The sequence below is a fragment of the Lytechinus variegatus genome, chromosome 1 (genome assembly GCF_018143015.1).
Source record: "Lytechinus variegatus isolate NC3 chromosome 1, Lvar_3.0, whole genome shotgun sequence".
Taxonomy (NCBI): domain Eukaryota; kingdom Metazoa; phylum Echinodermata; class Echinoidea; order Temnopleuroida; family Toxopneustidae; genus Lytechinus; species Lytechinus variegatus.
In genome coordinates this window covers 95,577,737-95,601,189 of record NC_054740.1, presented here as the reverse complement: position 1 = coordinate 95,601,189, position 23,453 = coordinate 95,577,737, and the positions used below count along the sequence as shown (strand labels likewise).

The 23,453-nt window shown below is 38.2% G+C and overlaps 1 protein-coding gene across 1 annotated transcript; it reads right to left on the bottom strand.

Annotated features, from left to right (window-relative positions):
* Positions 1-88: 88 nt before the first annotated feature.
* Positions 89-17,876, bottom strand: LOC121405706 (olfactory receptor 11L1-like). Its single transcript, XM_041596632.1, has 5 exons — positions 17,706-17,876; positions 15,990-16,203; positions 12,902-13,802; positions 12,312-12,435; positions 89-146 (listed from the first exon to the last, which is right to left on the bottom strand). Exons 1-5 carry the CDS (start codon positions 17,810-17,812, stop codon positions 89-91), a joined length of 1,404 nt encoding a protein of 467 aa, XP_041452566.1. The 5' UTR covers positions 17,813-17,876.
* Between the last annotated feature and the right edge of the window lie 5,577 nt (positions 17,877-23,453).

Here is a 23,453-nt window from a genome sequence, read left to right as displayed (position 1 = left end):
AGTTGGTGTTCCGGCTTTTCGGGTTCAAAGGTTTAAATCTTTTGTCAACGATCTATTCATATTGGCCAATGAATATTAGCATTTCATATCAAGGAAATACTGATTTTGAAGTCGCATAATCTCCTACTGAAGATGAGATACTGAAACTAATAAAAATGAAGTAAAAATGTAGTAAGATATTCCAAAATGAAATGCATTAATAATTATGTATATAAAATAAATGCATGTCTCGATCTATATTTCCTGAAGTTAATTTGGCCTTATAAACCCTCCACCTCTCCCTACCCCCCCCATCTCCCCACCCCTCTGAGTTTCTCTCGTCTTGTCTCCAAACCAGTGGCGTAGCTAGGATTTTTTCCCGGGGGGGCACTGGGGGTCCTTGCTTTTTCGGGGGGGGGGGGGGCACCAGCCATTTTTCCGGTGTGTGTGTATGTGTCACAAGGGCGGATCCGACTTTCGCCAATAGGGGACGGGGCCCGAATTTCTTCACCTATATTTTCCCCAATCAGTCACTTCTTAGTTTTATTCTTATAAAACAACAGAAACATAAAATAATCTCATAAGCCTTATGAAAAGTGCGAGCGCGAAGCGTGAGCGATTTTTTTTACTTTCATGTATTTTTTACTGAAAATTTAATTTTCTGGGCAATGTTATGTGTGATCCTGAACAAGATTCGTATGTAACTAGATGGTTACTGCAAACGCCTATACATTTCTATAATGCGAGCGCGAAGCGCGAGCAATTTTCTTTGACATTCCGACCTAAAAATTGGTCATTCTAATTTTTGTATTAATAAATTGGATATAAGTAAACAAGGAAGAAACTGAGATTTTAGACCTAAAAGCGGGACACTCTATTCATATTTTGTAAATCATGAATAGGATATAGTCAATTGGGTATCATTAATAATGCAATCGTGAAGCGTCAGCAGACAATTATTGATATTCTGATGTGAAATTGGATAATTTAAGTATATTTGAAATAAAGAACATGCAGGCTATCGCGCACGTTTTAGATTTAGACCTAGAATCTGGGCATTCTGAATACATTTGTTTAACATGTTTAATGGAACATCATGGAATACACGTAAACATGAACTTGGCAAATCAAACAATGTGACCACGCAGCGTGAGCTTAAAATGCTGATATATAGACCATAAAACGGACATTTTACAGAGCACAAAAAAAATTTTTTTTGTAAATGAAAAAAAATAATGAAAGCTCAATGTCCGAGCTAAAATATGTTTTGTATACTGACTTCAAAACTTGCTCCATATCAGCCTATTGAGCAAGATACGAATCTCATCGAACAGGCAATTCTGGCGCGAAGCGCAAGCAAAATTTTTATATAGTAACATGAACGATTTGTTTTTTATTGCAAGTCTTCCCCTCACATTATTTCAGACTTCCTCCTCTTATTTGCCCCTCTTCTGTCTTTCTTCTTCTTTTTCTTTCTTTTTTTTGCTCTGCCAAATTTTTTTCTGGGGGGCACCTGGGGCACACCAAATCTCAGGGGGGGGGCACGTGCCCCTTTATCATTCCCTCTCTTTTTCTCCTTCTTGGCGCCCCAGTTTCCGCCAACCCGGGGACCGGGCCATGAGCCCCCCTCCCAGAATACGCACATGGTAACGATATTTTCTTAAGGATCATTAGTCCTTGCACGCTCGTACACCACTTGGCCGTGAAAGTCAACCCTAAGTGCTTTTTTGCATGCGAGTATTCTACCTATTCTGTATGATTGATTTGATTTAATGTTCTCTTCTGCATACATTTTATTATGATTCGTATAAAACAATTTCTCATAACATAACAAACATAAAATCGTTTACTGTTTTTGGAATGAATCATAGAATGAGTGTATCACAAATATACCTTAAAATATACCTTATAACCTTAAAATAGCATAAGGTTTGTCATCATAAACAGATTGTTTGAAAAAATGACAACTTGTAATAGTAGTGCCCTCATCCCCTCATCTATCCCGGGGTCAACAACGGACTTATTAATCACAATTTGAGGTGAATGAACACAACTTATCCCGTTAATGATACCTGACGCTCTCTGCAGAAAAACTTCTTTCAGAGTATATTCATTGAATAAAGTTAAGTACATAATCATATAAAAGCTTGTATAGTATGAGATCAAATGAAGATATAAAGTTCCCTCAGTTTTGTTTGACGACCGAACCGCGAAGGCTTCTAGAGGATGTTGCGATGAACCGGAAGTATTTCTTACATTCCTTCCTGGCTTGCTTGTTGATAAAAGTATAAATAAGCGGATCCCAAATGGCATTTGTGTATCCCAGCAGGCGCGGATCCAGGATTTCGAAGGGAGGGGGGCCCAAATTCGACCTGATTTTGGCGCCCCTGTGTACTTTTCGGAAAAATGGCGGTCCCCATAGGCGGCGGAAGCGGGGGGGGGACGTGTCCCCTCCTAAAGTTTAGACGGGGGACGGTCCCCTAAATTTGTTTATGATAAACTTTTTTTTTTTTTTTTTTTGGCTGGGCAATTTGTTTTCCTGGTTCCCCCCTAAATTCACGTGGACTCCCCCTGAAACGTGTGTTGTCCCCCCCCCCCTAGGTATATGGCCTTTTTTTTTTTTTTTTTTGCTTGTCAAAAAATTTTGGTTTAGCAACTCCTAAAATTTAGGTTGATAACCTTTTTGGGGGGCGCTTGTCCAATTTTGTACCTGTTTCCATCCCAAAAATTCAAGTGCATACCCCTACATTTTTTGGCTTCCGCCGCCAATGGCGGCCCCTCCCTCCCACCAGGCAATCATAAGTGCCTTAAATGCATGTTGAATTATCTTATTTCATAAGCACATGAATCAGGGGCGGATTCAGCCTTCGCCAATAAAGGGGCCACATTTTCCCCGATCGGCCGCTCGAAGATGTTTTTTTTCCGTTTGTTTCTTTGAAGGGGGTAGTCCTATAAGTCACCTCTTAGCTTTATTCTCTAAATCAACATAAATGTATAATATCATAATCCTTATTTTATAATGATTTTTTTTTTGAAATTGTATGCATTTTTTCCTAAAATTTGAATATTCTGAAAAAAGATGTGCCTGCAATACTGCGAACGCGAAGCGCGAGTATATTTTTTTGATAAACGTTTTGAACTGATTGGAAAGGTAGGCCTACCAGTCCTGTTAAAGACTGCATACAGTTAGCCATGAAGACGTTAAAGATTTCAACAATCAAATAATGCGAGCGCGAAGCGCGAGCTGAAAATTTTTGACATTTCTACATAAAGAATGGAAAACTTTAATCAGTTTTTGTATTCATGAACAGGATAGCTATACAGTATAACTAAACAATTGATGCGAGCGCGAAGTGCGAGCGGAAAAATTCTAGATTTAGACCTAGAACGGGACACTCTATTCATGTTTCCTAAATCATGAAAAAGATGAGTAATGCGAGCGCAAAGCGCGAGCAGAAAATGTTTGTTTACGTTTTGAACTGATCGAAAAGTGCCTTTTAAGGACTGCTTGCATTTAGACATGAAGACATTACGTATTTCATTAATCAAATAATGTGAGCGCGAAGCGCGAGCTGAAAATTTTTGACATTTCTACATAAAGAATGGAAAAATTAATAATCAGTTTTTGTAATCATGAACAGGATAGCTATACAGTATAACTAAACAATTGATGCGAGCGCGAAGTGCGAGCGGAAAAATTCTAGATTTAGACCTAGAACGGGACACTCTATTCATGTTTCCTAAATCATGAAAAAGATGAGTAATGCGAGCGCAAAGCGCGAGCAGAAAATGTTTGTTTACGTTTTGAACTGATCGAAAAGTGCCTTTTAAGGACTGCTTGCATTTAGACATGAAGACATTACGTATTTCATCAATTAAACAATGCGAGCGCGAAGCGCGAGCTGAAAATTTTTGACATTTTTACATAAAGAATGGAAAACTTTAATACAATTTAATTAATTACAGAAAAAGCAATTCGAATTTCTACTGATTCCCAATATTTATCACACACAAATCCATTATTCCATAAACTAAAGACTCTAATGCAGTATTTGACATAAATACATTTCAAAGTTTACTACTTATGTTTAAGTACGTAAATAACATGCTCCCACCTACCTTCATTCCACAATTTTTATTCTCTGAATACATCTATTCATTCATACCCTACCCGTAACTTCAAATTTCCATTTAATCAACCCCAAACTGCTTATTGCGCAGAAATCCATAAGACACCATGGTCCAGATTTGTGTAACTCTCTACCAGCAGAGTCTGTAAAACAATCTTCGTCTCTTCACTCATTTAAGGCAAACGTTAAATCTATGTTATTATCAGAATATTTGAAGTAAAATTTTTGTGTCATATCCTTTTTATCGTGAATTTATTCCTCCTTCGATTTAGTCATTACCAATATCTTCATCATGACCACCATCATCTCCATGGCCATCATCATCATCATCATCATAATCATCATCAGCATCATCATCATATCACCGTCACCCTTAGCTTTATCATCTTCATCTTCATACTATAACATTGCATGAATTCATGTTTCGTATTTGAAAATATATGCCAATTCTGCTTTATAAATGTATTAATTCAATTAGTATAAGTTTGGGATTGTCATTTTTTCAAGCAATCTGCTTATGATGACAACCCTCCTGCAAATTGTGAATATCATATAGTTAATCATTTTTGCCTGGAATTATTTTTTTAGTACTTATTATTTATGATTCATGCCAAAAGTGCTAACATATTATGTTTTTTATGTTGTGAAAAATGTATTATACGAATGTTATGGATGCAAAAGAAAACAATAAATCAAATCAAATCAATTGATGCGAGCGGAAAAATTCTAGATTTAGACCTAGACCGGGACACTCTATTCATGTTTCCTAAATCGAAAAAGATGAGTAAGAGGGGATCTTCCTACATTAATAATGCGAGCGCAAAGCGCAAGCAGAAAGTGCTTGTACACGTTTTGAACTGATCGAAAAGTGCCTTTTAAGGACTGCTTGCATTTTGCCATGAAGACATTACATATTTCACAATCAAATAAATACGTGCGCGAAGCGCGAGCTCAAAATTTTTGACATTTCTACATAAAGATGGAAAACTTTAATCAGTTTTTGTAATCATGAACAAGATAGCTATGTAACTAAAAAATTGATGCGAGCGCGAAGTGCGTTTTGAACTGATCGAAAAGTGCCTTTTAAGGACTGCTTGCATTTAGCCATGAAGACATTACATATTTCACAATCAAATTATGCGAGCGCGAAGTGCGAGCGTAAAAAAATCGAGATTTCGACCTTGAACGGGAAACTCTATTCGTGTTTTGTAAATCATGAAAGGGATGAGAAAGGGGATCTTCCTAATACGAGCACAAAGGGCGAGCAGAATTTTTCGATATTGTGATCTGAAACTGGATAACTGAATGAAAATGCGCGCGCGTGTTTCAGATTTACACCTAGAATCTAGGCATTCTAAACAATCTTTTATCATGAAAATAAAAGCGAGCGCGAAGCGCGAGCTTAAAATATTTGATATTCCGATCTGATATTTCAAACACTTTGTAGGAAACTTGTAAGGTGGATATAAATCGCACTTGATAAAGAGCTGATATGTTTCATTATTACTTTAATTTTGAGACATAGGACCTTGACATCCTTAGGACATGTTATCATATGAATATGATGACTATATATCTTCCTATTCATCTTGCTAAGCGCGAGATAAAACAAAAGTGACAATTTAATTATTAAATTGATATCTTAGTATTAATGCATAATGAGGGCGCGGAATCTGATGATATTATGGCCTGAACACTGAACATTTCAAGCACCTTTTTATTCATGAATAGGATGCATCATTAATTAGTTGATATATTTTTAACCATTAATGCGAGCGCAAATCGCGAGCAGACATTTTTGATAAACTGTCATGAAAAGGGGATTTTAAGTAGTTTGTTATACAATCAATATTGAGACATACATAACCTGCCAATCAAAAATGCAAGCATAGCAGCGCTAGCTGATGCGTTTTGACAATCAGACCTGAAAAGGGATATTTTGAAAACTTTATGGAATACATGAAAATAATAGGTACCTGATAAATCAAATTCGCGAACGCGCAGCGCAATTGGAAAATGTTAATATTCAGACCATAAAACTAACATTTTTACAGAGCACTTTTTAAAAATCAATATGTAAATCACAAAAATTAATGAAAGTTCGATTTCCAAGGAGAAATATGTTTTGTATACTGACTTCCAAACTTGATATTCAAGCTCCGTGTTGAACAAGATATTTTGATCACTTAACAGGCAATGCGAGCGCGAAGCGCGAGCGAAAATTTTATATAGTGACATAAAATATTTTTTCCAAGTCTTCCTCTCATCTTATTTTATTCATTCGTCTTCCTCCTTTTCTTTTTTCTTTTCCTTCCTTTTTCTTTCTTCCCCCCTTTTTTGCTCTACCAATAGGGGGTCCGGGCCCCTCGGGTCCCCACCTGGATCCGCCTATGCATGAAGAAGATGCAATTGAATAATGGTTTTATAATGATGTGTTCATGAATAAATGTAATATCACTTTAACAAATAATCGATGCGAGCGGGAAACTCGAGCGATTTCTATTTTAACCATTTGATGCTTTCAATTCGTTTAACTTCTCATCAGAGTAGGCCCTGCTAGAATTATGTGAGCGGGATCCAGGCGCGGATCCAGGATTTCTTAGGGGGCCCTAATTTCAAGTCAAGTAATAATCGTTCCGAAATATTGACTCCCAATGCCGAATGGGTAATGTCTAGTTCAGTTACTTCTCACAGAAACCTCTCTTGCATTGTAGGCATTCTTCGTTCTTGTGGGTACTCCCATTATTTTTTTCTTTTCTACTTTTTGCTTCAGGGGTTGAAAAATCTTACGGGGATGACGCCCCTGTATCGCCGCGTATGAAAACTGGTTGTGCAATAACTAAATTGTATATTCTGCATGAAAGAAAATTAATATTTTATTTTGGGTAAGATATTCTTGAAAAAGATAAAAATTTACATGTTTTTTATTATAAAGGTGAGGTAGATTCAGTAGTCAGCACTCAGCATTTACTAATTGGGAGTGCACTGCCTACTTTGATCTGTAAGTGTTTATATTATATAATCTTTTGTTATTCGCTTGAATTCCATTCAAAACAGTGAGTTGTCTTGTCAATCCTAATCAGCAAACATTGGCTCTTCCGCTCTTGCAACAATCATATAAAGTAGCAAAAGGTTATGCATCTTATAATCTTGCTCAAATTTTATATACTCCAAATAGATTTTCAAAAGAAACAAAATGCGTGTAAACGGTGTATATAAAAAGAATATAAGATACTAAAGATAAATTACTGTAAAAATATACTTTATTGTCAGTGTCTTTATAAATATGAAAACAATGCTCTTAAGTTCGCATCATTTTGGACGATAAGTTCTTATCTCTCTCTTTCATACAATACTAGTGAAACATGAATTCCAAGGTCCCATGTATCTTGTATACATCAACTATTTCAAGATGTAACAATAAATGTAAATGATAGCAATGCAGTTTAGGCCTGAGTAAATCCACGTAATATTTTCAGTGGAATTCGTTTAAAAAAATAAAACGTGATTTCCCACTGTAGGTTAGAAAAGAAAAGGTGTCGTATCATCAACTGTATATAGCTGTCTTTTACGCATTACTACATGAAACAAAAAATATAGGAACGATATAAACCATAGAGTTATTTCAGTTATTTGAGTATTTGACGATTCGTCAAAAAATAAAAAACGAAACTTTCACCATTACAATGAAAGTATCATTTATTCTTTTACATATTGCACACTAAAAAATAAAGGTTCAAAATTGAACCCCGAAAGGTTCTTGCAAAATCAGCACCCAATGGGTTCAAAAATTGAACCCCTGATTTGGGGTTTAAAAATTGAACCCTGCGGTTGGGGTTCATTTTTGCACCCTGCGGGTTCAAAACTGCACCCCTAAATTTCAAATTGAATCCCTAGGGGTGCAATTTTGAACCCGCAGGGTGCAAAAATGAACCCCAACCGCAGGGTTCAATTTTTGAACCCCAAATCAAGGGTTCAATTTTTTAACCCATAGGGTGCTGATTTTGCATCAACCCTTCGGGTTCAATTCTGAACATTTATTTCTTAGTGCTTGTAAGTAAACTTCAAAATTTCTGTAAATAATATCTATCAATATGTCTATCAGTGTGGTAGTCAAGGCTCAAACCTCCAAGGCCAAGGCTTTAATACCCAAGACCAAGGCATCAATCCCCAAGGCCATGCCTAAAAACCTCAGGGCCAAGGCATTTCAAACTTTCAATATATGGAACAATGAGCCAACAACAAGGCGGCAGTTCGAATATCAGTTCGGCGCCCCTACATGTAGGTCGATCATCAATTTGCCCCCCCCCCTTCGAACATCATTTTGGCATCCCTTCGAACTCAATTTGCCTTCCCTAGTTCGAATATCATCCCCCCTAGCTCGAGTATCAATTTTGCGCCCCCCTAGTTCGATCATTAATTTGGCCCCCCCCCTTCGAATATCATTTGGCCCCCCTAGCTCGAGTATTAGTTTTGCACCCCCCTAGTTAGAACATCAATTCGGCGCCCCCTAGTTTGAGTATCAATTTGGCGCCCCCTACCTCGAACATCGATTCGGCCCCCTCCCCAGTTCAAGAATCAATTTAGCGCCCCCACTTCGAACATCATTTCGGCGCCCTCCTAGTTCGAATATCAGTTCGGCGCCCCTACATGTAGGTCGATCATCAATTTGTCCCCCCCCCCCCCCCCGTTCGAACATCAATTCGGCCCCCAGTTCGAACATCATTTTGGCATTCCTTCGAACTCAATTTGCCTTCCCTAGTTCGAATATCATTTCGCCCCCCTAGTTTGAGTATCAATTTGGCGCCCCCTGCCTCGAACATCGATTCGGCCCCCCTCCCTAGTTCGAGTATCAATTTGGCGCCCCCACTTCGAACATCATTTCGGTGCCCTCCTAGTTCGAATATCTAGTCGGCGCCCCTACATGTAGGTCCAACATCAATTTGGTGCCCCTACATGTAGGCCGGTCATCAATTCGCCCCCCCCCCCTCGTTCGAACATCAATTCGGCCCCCAGTTCGAACATCATTTTGGCATTCCTTCGAACTCAATTTGCCTTCCCTATTTCGAATATCATTTCGCCCCCCTAGTTTGAGTATCAATTTGGCGCCCCCTACCTCGAACATCATTTCGGCGCCCTCCTAGTTCGAATATCAGTTCGGCGCCCCTACATGTAGGTCGATCATCAATTTGTCCCCCCCCCCGTTCGAACATCAATTCGGCCCCCAGTTCGAACATCATTTTGGCATTCCTTCGAACTCAATTTGCCTTCCCTAGTTCGAATATCATTTCGCCCCCCTAGTTTGAGTATCAATTTGGCGCCCCCTGCCTCGAACATCGATTCGGCCCCCCTCCCTAGTTCGAGTATCAATTTGGCGCCCCCACTTCGAACATCATTTCGGTGCCCTCCTAGTTCGAATATCTAGTCGGCGCCCCTACATGTAGGTCCAACATCAATTTGGTGCCCCTACATGTAGGTCGGTCATCAATTCGCCCCCCCCCCCCTCGTTCGAACATCAATTCGGCCCCCAGTTCGAACATCATTTTGGCATTCCTTCGAACTCAATTTGCCTTCCCTATTTCGAATATCATTTCGCCCCCCTAGTTTGAGTATCAATTTGGCGCCCCCTACCTCGAACATCATTTCGGCGCCCTCCTAGTTCGAATATCAGTTCGGCGCCCCTACATGTAGGTCGATCATCAATTTGCCCCCCCCCCCCGTTCGAACATCAATTCGGCCCCCAGTTCGAACATCATTTTGGCATTCCTTCGAACTCAATTTGCCTTCCCTAGTTCGAATATCATTTCGCCCCCCTAGTTTGAGTATCAATTTGGCGCCCCCTACCTCGAACATCGATTCGGCCCCCCTCCCTAGTTCGAGTATCAATTTGGCGCCCCCACTTCGAACATCATTTCGGTGCCCTCCTAGTTCGAATATCTAGTCGGCGCCCCTACATGTAGGTCCAACATCAATTTGGTGCCCCTACATGTAGGTCGGTCATCAATTCGCCCCCCCCCCCTCGTTCGAACATCAATTCGGCCCCCAGTTCGAACATCATTTTGGCATTCCTTCGAACTCAATTTGCCTTCCCTATTTCGAATATCATTTCGCCCCCCTAGTTTGAGTATCAATTTGGCGCCCCCTACCTCGAACATCGATTCGGCCCCCTCCCTAGTTCGAGTATCAATTTGGCGCTACATGTAGGTCGATCATCAATTTGCCCCCCCCCCCCCGTTCGAACATCAATTCGGCCCCCAGTTCGAACATCATTTTGGCATTCCTTCGAACTCAATTTGCCTTCCCTAGTTCGAATATCATTTCGCCCCCCTAGTTTGAGTATCAATTTGGCGCCCCCTACCTCGAACATCGATTCGGCCCCCCTCCCTAGTTCGAGTATCAATTTGGCGCCCCCACTTCGAACATCATTTCGGTGCCCTTCTAGTTCGAATATCTAGTCGGCGCCCCTACATGTAGGTCCAACATCAATTTGGTGCCCCTACATGTAGGTCGGTCATCAATTTGCCCCCCCCCCCCGTTCGAACATCAATTCGGCCCCCAGTTCGAACATCATTTTGGCATTCCTTCGAACTCAATTTGCCTTCCCTACTTCGAATATCATTTCGCCCCCCTAGTTTGAGTATCAATTTGGCGCCCCCTACCTCGAACATCGATTCGGCCCCCCTCCCTAGTTCGAGTATCAATTTGGCGCCCCCACTTCGAACATCATTTCGGCGCCCTCCTAGTTCGAATATCAATTCGGCGCCCCTACATGTAGGTCCAACATCGATTTGGCGCCCCTAGTTGAATATTTATTTGGCGCCCCTACATGTAGGTCGATCATCAATTCGGCCCCCCCCCCCGTTCGAACATCAATTCGGCCCCCAGTTCGAACATCATTTTGGCATCCCTTCGAACATCATTTCGGCGCCCTCCTAGTTCGAATATCGATTCGGCGCCCCTACATGTAGGTCCAACATCAATTTGGCGCCCCTAGTTCGAATACCATTTCGCCCCCCCCCTAGCTCGAGTATCACTTTGACCCCCCCCCCCAGTTCCAACATCAATTTGGCACCCCTACGTCGAACATTAATTCGCCCCCCCCCCCGTTCAAACATCAATTCTGCCCCCAGTTCGAACAGCATTTTGACATTCCTTCGAACATCATTTCAGCGCCCTTTTGGTTCGAACATCATTTTCTTTCCTCCTCTTCCTCTTTTTTTTCTTCTCGTCCTTTCCCTCTTCGTCTCCCCTTTTCTTCTCTTCTTTCCCCCTTTCTCTCTTTCTTCCCTCTTCCTCTTTCCCCTTTTCCTCTCTCTTTTCACCCTCTTCCTCTTTTTTTCTCCCCCTCCCCTTCCCTCCCTTTTCTTCTCTTCCTTCCCCCTCTTCCTCTTTTTTCTCTTTCTTTCCCCTCTTCTTTTCTCCTTTTTTCTTCTTTTCTTTCCCCTCTTCTTTTTCTTCTTTTCTTTGCCCCTTTCTTTTTTTCTTTCCTCCCTCTTCCCCTCTCTCCTTTTCTTTACCTCTTCCTCTTTTTCCCCCCTCTCCCCCTCCCTTTTCTTCTCTTCCTTTCCCCTTTTCTTCCCCCTTCTCTCTCTTTTTTCCTCTTCTTTCTTCCCTCTTCCTCTCTTTCCTTTTTTTTCTTTTTCCTCTCTCTCCCCCTCTTCCTCTTTTTTTTCTTCTCCCTCCCCCTCCCTTTTTCTTCTCTTCCTTCCCCCTCTTCCTCTTTTTTCTCTTTCTTTCCCCTCTTTTTTTCTTTCCCTTCTTCTTTTCTTTCCCCTCTTTTTTTTTCTTCTCTTCTTTCTCCCTCTCCCTCCCCCTTTCTTTTCTTCTCTTCCTCCTTTTCTTTCCCCTTTTTCCTCTCTCTCCTTTTCTTCTCTTCCTTTCCCCTCTTCCCCTCTTTTTTTTCTCCTTTTCCTTTCCCTCTCTTTTTCCTTCTCTTCTTTCCCCTTTTCCTCTCTCTTTTCCTTCCCTTCCTTCCTCCTCTTCCCTTTTTCTTCTTTTCCTTCCCCCTCTTCCTCTCTCTCCCCCCTCTTCTTTTCCCCCTCTCCTCTCTCTCTTTTTCTTTCCCCCTTTTCCTCTCTTTTTTTCTTCCTTTCTTTTTTTCCCCTCTTCCCCTCTTTTTCTCTTTCTTTCCTTCTCTCTTTTTTTTTCGCCGAAGGGGGGGGGGGGGCCAAGGCCCCCTCGGCCCCCCCCATGGATCCGCGCCTGTATAATCCCAGTAACATGGTAAGGACACCAAACCAATGACCTTCGTTGACCCGGATGTAGTTTGAATGGACAAGGAGATAGGGCATCCAGCAGATTAGTGTGGTTAAGACGAGGAGGGCACCTGGAAAAAACAAAAGAAGTTTAAATTATTCGGGTTTTTTTTTCATGACAGGAAGAGCAAAACTTATATCTGTAAACTTAAATTGTAAATATCGGTGATAGCAAATATTACCTTATTGTAGAACAAGACACGACACGTTAGTCACTTTCTGAAAGATGGTGGCAAGGGGTGGGGGTTAATAATGATATTTTAAATGGGCTCTGGAAACGAGCTTGTTTTGGAAAAAAAAAAGATCTGAAATTTATGATCTTTTGACCACCCGAATGAAGACTTAACTTTTTTTACAACCTTTGTTTGACAAAACAAAGAAGTGTTATTTTCGTCACATTGATAGCAACACTCTGATAGCTAGGCGTTTTTTTTTCTTCTACGAACATCCACAACAAGTCGTGTCTGAATCTTAATTTTCTTCAATGAAAGGTGTTTGACGATATTACTAATTAAGCTTTGCTGTTGATATTCATACCCATTACTGCAACCCTCTTGTCTGCAGAGAATTGTCTCTGTCTGGCTTCATGCTGCTTCTTTCGATCACGATCTTGACCAACGACATCAGATTCCTCCCCGCTTGGTTCAGACAAGGCGGTAAATTGTGTCAGGGACTTGTTCACAATAGCCGATGTCTTCGCTGATTCTGCAACTACGGCAACACTGCGAAAAGATCTCTTATCCAACTTATCAATATTGCGTGGTTCTAATGGAGCCTCGGTATTTAAAGCTTCTTCTTTAAAATCCTCCTCACAGGTTGGATTCTGCAGTTTTGTGAGATAAGGTATGGTCTTGTTCTCTTGATTGTATTTCATCTGAGCATCCTGTAGATCATCTGGTTGACATCCGGATTGCTGTTCTAAACTGCATAACTCACCAACTTCATCACAGGATGCAGGTGATGGAGATGGCTGAAACGAGGTCACTGTCGATTTGTAGCATCTTGGCACGGACGGTTTTTGATCTCGTGACTTCCTTCTGCGATCCTTGAAAACATGTTGTTCCCTCTTGCTGTATGACCTAAGAAGCTGTTGCTTGTTCCAGATGAAGTACACAATCGCCGCGTAGCAGACGGCAACCATCGGAATCGCCAGCCCAAAGATTAAAATGGCACAAGCGATACGGAAGATGTTGTGACCCCACCTAGGAGAGCAGTGCCATGTGTTTGGTGAGTAGGAATACTTGGAGAGGACATGAACACTGGGCATGAAGGCCATGATAAAAGCTGAACACCATGAAATGGTGATCATTAGGAATATCCGGAAGGTGTTTGGTGGGAAACGGCTGGAATAGACGACTATCAAGAATCGATCGATGGCTATGGCAAGCACTGTCGGAAAGTTGGCAAGGGTGAACATTGTTGCAAAGAAACCGTTGACCTAAAATATGAATGATACAATGTAATATTAATTCTGAAGGGTAAAGTGACCTCTGCATTAATCATTATTAGTCATGTTAGTTTGAGATAATCACTGAAATGTGGACTGATAACAAAGCCTTGTTGTTTTTACTGTAGGCCTACGCCTATATTTCCATTTTCCTATTTTATATTTAAAACATAAAACAGTAAATGATTCCTTACAATTAGAAGACCTGAATCAACCGAAATAACCAGTGGCGTATCGTGGGACGAGGCATGGGGGGCACCAGAAAAAATTTGAGTGACTTAGTGGGCGCGCAAAGCGCGCTTAAATGCCAGGTATACTGACCTAATAGAGACATTTTAAGGACTGTGCCATTAACAAGCGGATATGCATGTATCTCAATCATCAAATAACGCGAGTGCGAAGCGCAAGCTGATTTTTTTTATATTCAGACTTAAAACAGGGACATTATACGCAACTTTTTGTGATGTAGCTGTCTCACTAAACAAGCATTGTGAGCGCGAAGCGCGAGCTGATTTTTTTTATATATTGACCCCAAGCGCCGGGACATTTTGAAAACTCTTAGGAATTCATGAATGGCATACATTTCTCAACATAGTCATCTAACGCGAGCACTTGCTGATTGAAAAAAAAATCCACCTAAATACATGAAACACTTTTTGTAGTCATTTCAATCATGATATTCAGACCAGAAAAAATTGACATTTTGACTGTTTTTAGGAAATCATGAATAGCAGACATAATTATCTCACGTCAGCATGGACTGGGGCCATTCACTTTAAGTAGGCCTAGTAATATATATATTTGATGTATTCTGACTTGAATGTTTGAATACATAGACTGATAATGCAAGCACCATGAATGATGAACACATTATATAGGCCCTATGGCCTACGCAAATTATGTTTCATAAAGTTATGAATTTCCTATATAATATGATATAGCATGATAAAATATACAATATTTTTTTCTTCTCCCACTACGTTTGTCTTTCTTTCTCCCTTTTTTCTCCTCCCCCCATTTTTTTTTTTGGGGGGGGGGTGGGCACGTGCCCCCCATGCCCCCGTAGTTTCGCCACTGTGAGATGACCCAGACCATTTCCGTAGATGTGACAGTGAGATGGGTCTCAGCTGGTCCCGGGTAGATCATTATTACACCTCATTAATAGATTCATGATTGTCAATCGGATATGTTAATATAGGCGGGGACATTAAGACGAACTAAGGGTGACGTCTGTTCTTTATTGACCTTTCTTTTCATTTCCATCCCCCTCCCATTTTGTTCACTACTTGATTAATCAAAGAAGATACAGAACAACAAAACTATTATCGACCCGGCTGTTTCATTTGATTGAAATGGTACTCCAGGCTGAAAATAATATGATATGTACAGATGAAGAAAAAATCAGACAAACAAAACACTAAAATTTCATCAAAATCGGAAATAGAATAATGAAGTTATGACATTTTAAAGATTTTTTTCATTATTTCGGTAAAATAGTTCTGTTCATGTCTTCGTGAATATTCAATTAGCAAACTTATGTCATGTCCCCATTTGTTCTTTTGTATTATATTATGTGAAATATGTTTATTCAAATTTCATCCGTCAATAATAAAATAAATTGGACTGAGAACCGATTTAATGTATCATGATATCAATTGCTGTATTTTATTAAGGGAGACACATAAAAACATGTGTGTATGAAAATATGATATAGTTACGATTTAATGAAATAACATTAGAAAAAGTGGGGACATGACATCATCAGCCCACTTAATGGATATTCATGACGAAATGCATATAAATGTTTCCACAAAATGTTGCAAAATTTTATTCATTTGTAATCATATTTTGATGAAATTTTCAGCATTATGTTAAGTGAGTTTTACTCTATTTATTTCGATTCAAATATTTTCAACCCGGAGTATCCCTCTGATATTTAGATTACTATAACCCGCGGCAGACTTTAGAATTAACAATTATTCGGTGTCAATATCCCCCCTTTTTAAGGTGCTTCACACGATTCTTGTTCTGCTTTTGTATATTCTATGTGACATTAGATGTGCAAGGCTTTTGTAATTGCAAGGGGTAATAATTCTCAAGACTTGATTTTTTGTGTGTATTACCATGAATACAGATGATATCTATAGTACGATACATTAAATTGTTTATTCGACATACCTTGCAAAGTATTGCGTTGCTTCTCAAAAGAACACCACCATCGAAGATAGAATAAAGGGCGAAAGGCATGCTGGTAAGTGTGATCCCTAAATCGGCAATACTGAGATTCAAGACAAGAAGATGATGAGGGACGTTCCTAAGACTGCGCAGGCGCATAATCGTTCCTATGGCAACCATATTGGCAACAAGAGATGTGATGATAATGACCCCAAGACTATTGTCGGAGTAAAAAAAAAATGATAAGGCAATAATGAAGTACAACTAAAATTTGAGCAATTGCAATCTCAAATTTCGAACGAAAATGTTTCCGATTATCTCGTCATCAAAACATTTTTGTAAAATAAATGTTGATTTATATTCAATAAATATTGAAAGAATATAAAAATGAACGTGCATGGGATAAAAGTAGTTATCGAGATACCGATTCCCATCTGAAATAAAAGCGTCAACATTATTTTTTTTTTATTATAATACGATTACAACCAATGTAATAAATCAGTTGTACGAAATTTTATAATTCATAAGTGAAATTTCAATTAATATTAGTCTTTCGGACGTCATCTTTAGATAATGAATGATTCTCATTCACTATTTCAGTCGTAACTCATTTTCTAAGAAATCCATTATTCTACAAGGTATTTAAAGATCATATTCATCAACTATCTTTGTTGAGTATTCTGACATTGATATCTCTATTATCCTTTGACGACTTCCCTAACATGCCTCAGACGGATATTTAATTTTTTTCAAAAGCAGGATGAAAATTAATCAAACCTAATAATCTGATTCAAATGTCGGAAAACAGACGATGATACCGAACTATCAAGTTCTACTTTACCCCAATTAGCATTCAAATCATTATAAGAAAAGTCGGACTTGAGAGAAAAAAAAATGTAAGCTGTGTCTCGTGAGTTCTTGGGAAATCATCAAAATGTATGCGGAAGAACCAGGGTGTCAATTTTTCATTTAAAGTCTTTTCACTTGCTAATTCTCAATAAATACTAACATCATCTAAAAGCAAAAGAACTGTCATGTGAATTTGGTCCTTTCTGCCTGCATATCAATGGCTTTTTACATTCTCAATTCTTTTTTTATTATACATCACCATAAGAATTATCATGGCTCAACTTGCCCCATGTTGATTTGGCTTAAAATCCCCCAGTCCGAACTTATTGCGATATTTTCACATCTACACATTTCTCATGCATTCATCATGTAAAAGACTATGACATAAATGAGAATCCATACGCGGACTAACAATATTGTTCTATTTAAAAAAAAATATATTTAAAGATGTGTGTGGGTAAAAAGCACTTATCTATTTTACACCCTTTTTTACTTTTATGGATGAAATTTGTATTTTTCCCTCTAAAAAATTACTTTTGTTTCAAAATTGCAAACAAAGTGGTTGGGTTAAGGGTTATTTAATGGCTCATCAATACATGACACCACCACAATGCCTGACTCATTCATTATAAGCCTGGGGGTGGTGGCTCAACTATGCTCAACTTACCCCGCCTTCCCCTAAACATCCAATGTGTTATCCAAATTATTTAGCTCAATGCTGAAAAGCCACAAAAAGGGAATCGTTTTTTCTTTTCTTTTTGTAGACTTAAATGGTCTAGCTCAAATGAGGAATAATTCGTCTGTGAAAAAACAATGTGTTTTTTTTATTATATTCAAAATTTTGATTTTGACTGGTAACAGTTTTTGTACCTGATACTCTCACACAATAGAAGCCACTTGTTTTGCTGAGAAAGGGCATCATTCTCTTCTTCATAGTGAGTCTGGTTGCCATGGTTATGAAACAGTCTTGAAGTCATGTTTACATTACTGTGGTTCTTCTCATACAATACTTTCAGCGTGATGCTCAATTATCTAGAGTGATAGAATAGAGATATATCGGGAACACATAAAGATAAAGAAGACAGATAGACAGACGGACAGACAGACAGACAGACAACAGACAGGCAGAGTGAAAGTCAGACAGACGAATGGATGTGTGTCGGGGCGGATTGAGGATTTTCCAAAGGGGGGGGGGCACTTTTGTGCAGGAAAAAATGACAACCCCCCCCCCAAAAAAAAAAAGAAAAAAGAAAAAAAGTTGTCACTACAAAATGGAGGTCAATTTGTCCAAGGAAAAATTTAACAAGTAAAATTCAACAATAAAAGAATAAAAAAGGTCATCACTACAAATTGCATGACATATTCCCCTATCTTTTTTTGTCATCCAAGGGGGGGGGGTCGGATGTGCCCCCATCTGGATCAGCCAGTGTGTGTGGGAGGGGGTGTGCGCGCGGGGGGGGATCGAGAGAAAGATTTTTCAAAATTTCCATATTTACTGGATAAGGATAATACACCATGAACCCTAACCAGTATTCTTGTGATGTTTTGGGGCATGTGATCTGGATCCCCTGCTTTAGCTCTATCATTTTCGTGACTGGTTCGATCGATGCGACATTAGTTTTAATCCGAGATATCTTAGTTTCTGACATTTCCTTTTCTTGTGACAGGTAGCACGGTTGCCCAGAGTAGAATTTAGAATGTTATGAAATGACAGTGGTCTGATTGAGGCACCATCCTCCCTTCCTTCCTAGCCGCCATCTCCCCGTCGGTTTACGAGCACCTGCCTGAATCATCTTATTCATCCTTCAACCTCTTTCTGAATGTCATTTTCAAATTCCTATACATAATTGTACTCCTATCTATTTATATTCCATTGTTTTCTTCTGTATAACTATCATTGTATGATCACTGGTATTTTGATCATTATTTAGCGATTTAATATTTCAGATTTTATTTCAGATTCACACTGAATTTCATTTTATATTTATTAAGAAAACAAAATCAAGGGACTAAACTGCATCAAATCGTATCATAAAAACATTTTAAAACTAGATGACCTTACAATCTATGAAAATGTTTTAATTGGGAAAGAAGCGAGAGGAATGTAACATATCGATGTTTCAAATAAAGTTCTATTAGTATAATGTTGTTAAAGAAGTAAAATAGAGATGAACTGAATATGTGGAAGAAAATAAAGGAAAGGGAGAGAAAAAAGAAGAAGAAAGTAACGGTGTAAACAGAATGTTCCGACATGCTGGCTTTAAAGCTGGAAATAAATCACTTTGACTGATTGACAGTTTTTTTATTTTAATGTAATTCTAAATTTTAATTTTAATACCGGTACACATCATTTAGTTCTCAAAATAATATATCTGAGTAATTTTACAAAGATAATGAGTTTATAATTCTCCTCTTAACCTATCGTGCACAAAATAATCTAGCTCCTGATTACATTTCATCGCTTCTGTTAACCCATTCCTCAGGTCGTTCTGGTTTGCGTTCTTCAAATAATGTAAGGCTCAAAGAAATACGTACTAAACGAAGTCGGGGGGATAGAGCATTTTCATCTGCTGCACCTTTTTTTGTGGAACAGGTTACCGCTGTCTATTCAGACAGCTAATACTCTTTCTACATTTAAGGCAGCACTTAAAACTCACCTGATGCTTAATGCATACTGCTAAATCATACCAGCAGTTTACAGTCTAGTTCTTTATTCTTATGTTTAGTTTGTTAATTTTTCTTTTGTTATTTGTTATTTGTATGCGCCTTGAGCATCTCTTAGAGATGGATATGTTGCGCTTTATAAATATTGTTATTATTATTATTTAATTATAATGAATTTTGATAGACAGATAGATAGTGCTTGAAGTATTCATCTCTGTCGAAATTTAACTTTTTGGCGAACTCATGTGCTCTTAAGACATTAAACTGATTTACACCAAGCAAGAAATAATTATTTGGTAATGTATAATGAAAATAATAATAATAAAAAAAAACGGAGACAAAAGATTGGATTGCTGAACAAAACGATAGACAGCCGACAATTATTGTTTCATGCATAATACTGTAAGTTTATAGCTATATAAACAATAAAAATATTTACTTACCGGATTATTGCACCAAACGCCCCAGTGTGAATATGCTGAGTAATTGATTTCAACTATGGTAAAGAAATGAAACCCAAATCCAAATTCATTTCAAGTCGTTTCAGGCAGCATCCTCCACATAAATTCAAATCTCCTCTCAGATTCAGCAAATTAAATGCTTTCCCCGCTTACTTTAGATTGTTGGGGCAAAATGAAATGTTCTGTACATCGAATGATCGTAAATAAGTAGTCTTTCATTATAAGGGGAAACGCGTAGGCTACTGACAAATTTTTGCCTCGCCCTGACAGAAACACTTGTCTTTTCGTTATAACCGTCTGTTGCGACTCTTGTCCAACTGGACCGAACTGGACAGTCGACCCCAGTCGACACACATGTGATTAATCCAACGGATTGATAGGGACATAAGGCTTTGATACATTTTTTCATAAATTTTATAGACATTGGTATCCCTTCTATTACATTTTCTGATAACTCTTACAATATTGAATGATTTTATGACAACAATTTATTTTTGTACGTCGATCACAGCAAAATTGAGATTTCCCTTTCTCCCGAGAGCAATTCAGTTTTCGATAAAATTGGGATACTTGTAATATACTTCTTTTCATGGACCTGTCGGCGGAGAAGAGATACGTGCATAGTTTTGGACACATCATCATAATGGTTCAGGTAGCTCACCCTCCATTAACATGTTGGACAGGCAGTATGTGTTTCCAATACATCATAGACGAAATTCTTTCTTTGTTTTTAACATCGTCCCATTACGTTTCGGGTGATTTCTGCTTGAGATCGGGTTTTTTTTACGGGAGAAGGGTCTCCCTTAGTGCCCCCTGCCCTCTCTCATTTCATTCATCCGTGCTTCAGCAGTTCAGCTCATGCTATCGGAATACAATGACGTAATAATGTCTTAACCATTTCCGTGAAGAAAACTTTCCGACTGTCAGCATGAAATTATACATTATTCAAAAGGGCTGTATGCAGCATGAACTACTTTGATAAGAAAGTGAAGGGCAAGATATATTGAACAATTTATTCAATTGATTACTCATCTATTTTTGCTAGATATCGCATCATCCTACAAAAAGTTGAGAGTGAGAAGAACAAAGCACAGTGCGAATAGTAGAATTAGAACTAAAATTCCATGTGACTCTCCAAATTTCGTAAGTAAATGTAGGGGAAATGGAACTTTCATTTGGTTTTAAATGTCTGAGAAGTACGCCTACAGTTTACTGACTGTTCAGTCGGTAAAAGTTGGATGAAATATCTGCCAAATCATTTTTTGAAAGGCTCCCCAGAGCCAAGAACTAGACTAAACGCTGAACAACAGAAACGAAAACTAACAAAATCTTTACCAACGATTCTTATATACATAATATATCACAAAAATATACCTTATCAATTCAAAGAGTTATTTTTTTTTTGGGGGGGGGGGGGGTCGGGACGTGCGAGAGTCTTTTTCTGACATTTCCTTGAAGAGTACATTGTATATTGTTTTGACCTGGAGCTTCCTCTTTTCCACAGATAACAGTTTGATAGGAGTTATTCATGTTATTATAGGGCGTGGTTGTAAGGAATCAAAGCTGTTTGTGTAACTTTTGTTACCCAGTTAAACCAACATCATCTCAGAATATAACTTGACAAAACCCAAGTGACCAACCAACGATCTATTTAATCAAGGAACATTAATAATCCAAACTCTATGTGTATTCTAACAAAGAGCAGTCAATTAACACTCTAATAATTGTTACAAGCAAATGACAGTGAGGTTCGCATCATATCAGTTCCCATTTCATGCATTTATAGCACCTGGATGAAGAGTGACCAAACGTGAAGGGATCGCTATACAGTGCGTCCCAGAAAAAAGGAAAACCGAGATTCCCACACCTTTTTTTAGGGTAAATTGATTATGTTATTTCTTTAACATTATCATACAATTCCATGACCCATGTGACGAAACTCCACGCGTTAGTGAGCTAGACGAGTTTGAAATTTTAATGTAAAAAATCAGGTTGGGCAGAAAAATTGAACAAGATTGGTTCGTGATACGACGACTGTGCACAAACAGATCATTGAAAAGAGAGTGGATTCAGACTGGCAAATCGTTTTTTATATGCCTCAATATTTATTGTTTGCAATCTGCCATGTATGAATTATTTGCTAAGCTGTTGGTCTTAAATTAAAGATAAGATTCCACACTTACCATAGGTATAAATTTAATAGTGAATAATAATATAAATTCATAGTAAAAATATTTGTAATATTTGTGAAATCTAGCTCTGAATACGGGTTTCCTTTTTTGTAGGACGCACTGTGTAGTGCGTTATAATCAATTTCAACACATAAGCGAGAGTCAGAAGGCAGAATGTTTTATCTTTAAAGGGATAGTCCAGGTTGAAAACATTTATTTCGAAATATAATATAGAGTAAAATTCAGAGAGCAAAATGCTGAATTTTTATCAAAATCGGATAGCAAATAACGAAGTTAATGAATTTTGAAGTTTATCAATATTTTGTGAAAACAGTTATATGCACATCGTCATGAATATTCATTAAGCGGGCTGATGATGTCACATCCCCACTTTACTTTTCCTTATGTTATTACATGAAGTAATAAATGTTTAATTTTTCATACATGTGTTAATGATGTGTGCCCATTATGATGAAATAAGTTGTGGCAATTAAAAACTAATGCTATTAATCAGTTGACAATCTAAATATTTTAGTTCTTGGTAGAAATTTTTTGAATAAAACTAATTTCATATAATGAAATACACTGTTAGAAAAAATAAAAGAAGTTCCTGCAGCAGAGTCTCGAGAACACCTGTAATCTTACCGAATTGCGTAATCTTACAGGAAATTGGTATTTGATGAATGGAATCTTACAAATTTTCTTGAATAAAACACCCTTTTCCCCTTTTTTAAACAGACCTGTTCTGTTAAATTGCAGAAAAATTCTTGTTTTATGAATTTACAGAATGATTATTACGCAATTCGGTAAGATTACAGGTGTTCTCGAGACTCTGCTGCAGGAACTTCTTCTATTTTTTCTAACAGTGTACAAAAGAATAAGTAGGATATGATTATCCCACCTAATGAATATTCACAAATACATGCCTAGAACTGGTTTACTGGAATAATGCACATCTTTTAAAATCAATAACTTCGTTACTTGTCATCCGATTTTGATCAAACACTGTTAAAAAAACCCTGATTTTACAGAAAAAAAAAAAGAAGATTTTGCAAAAAGCAATAACAGAATCATTCTGTTATTTCATAAAATATGAATTTTTCTGCAATTTAACAGAACAGTTCTGTTTAAAAAGGGGAAAAGAGTGTTTTATTAAAGGAAGGTTCCATACACCAAATACCAATTTCCTGTAAGATTACGCAATCTGGTAAGATTACAGGTGTTCTCGAGACTTTGCTGCAGGATCTTCTTTTATTCTAAGGATAAATTTTCTAACAGTGAATTTTCATCATTTTGCTTTGTGAATTTTACTATATTGGGAG

Coding starts and splice junctions, on each gene's coding strand:
- LOC121405706 (XM_041596632.1), bottom strand. CDS start 17,812: ATGACTTCAAGACTGTTTCATAACCATGGCAACCAGACTCACTATGAA. Junction 13,803..15,989: donor GCAACGCAATACTTTGCAAG/GTATGTCGAATA, acceptor TTCATATTTTAG/GTCAACGGTTTCTTTGCAAC. Junction 147..12,311: donor ATGTTACTGGGATTATACAG/GCGCGGATCCAT, acceptor CATTTTTATTAG/TTTCAGTATCTCATCTTCAG.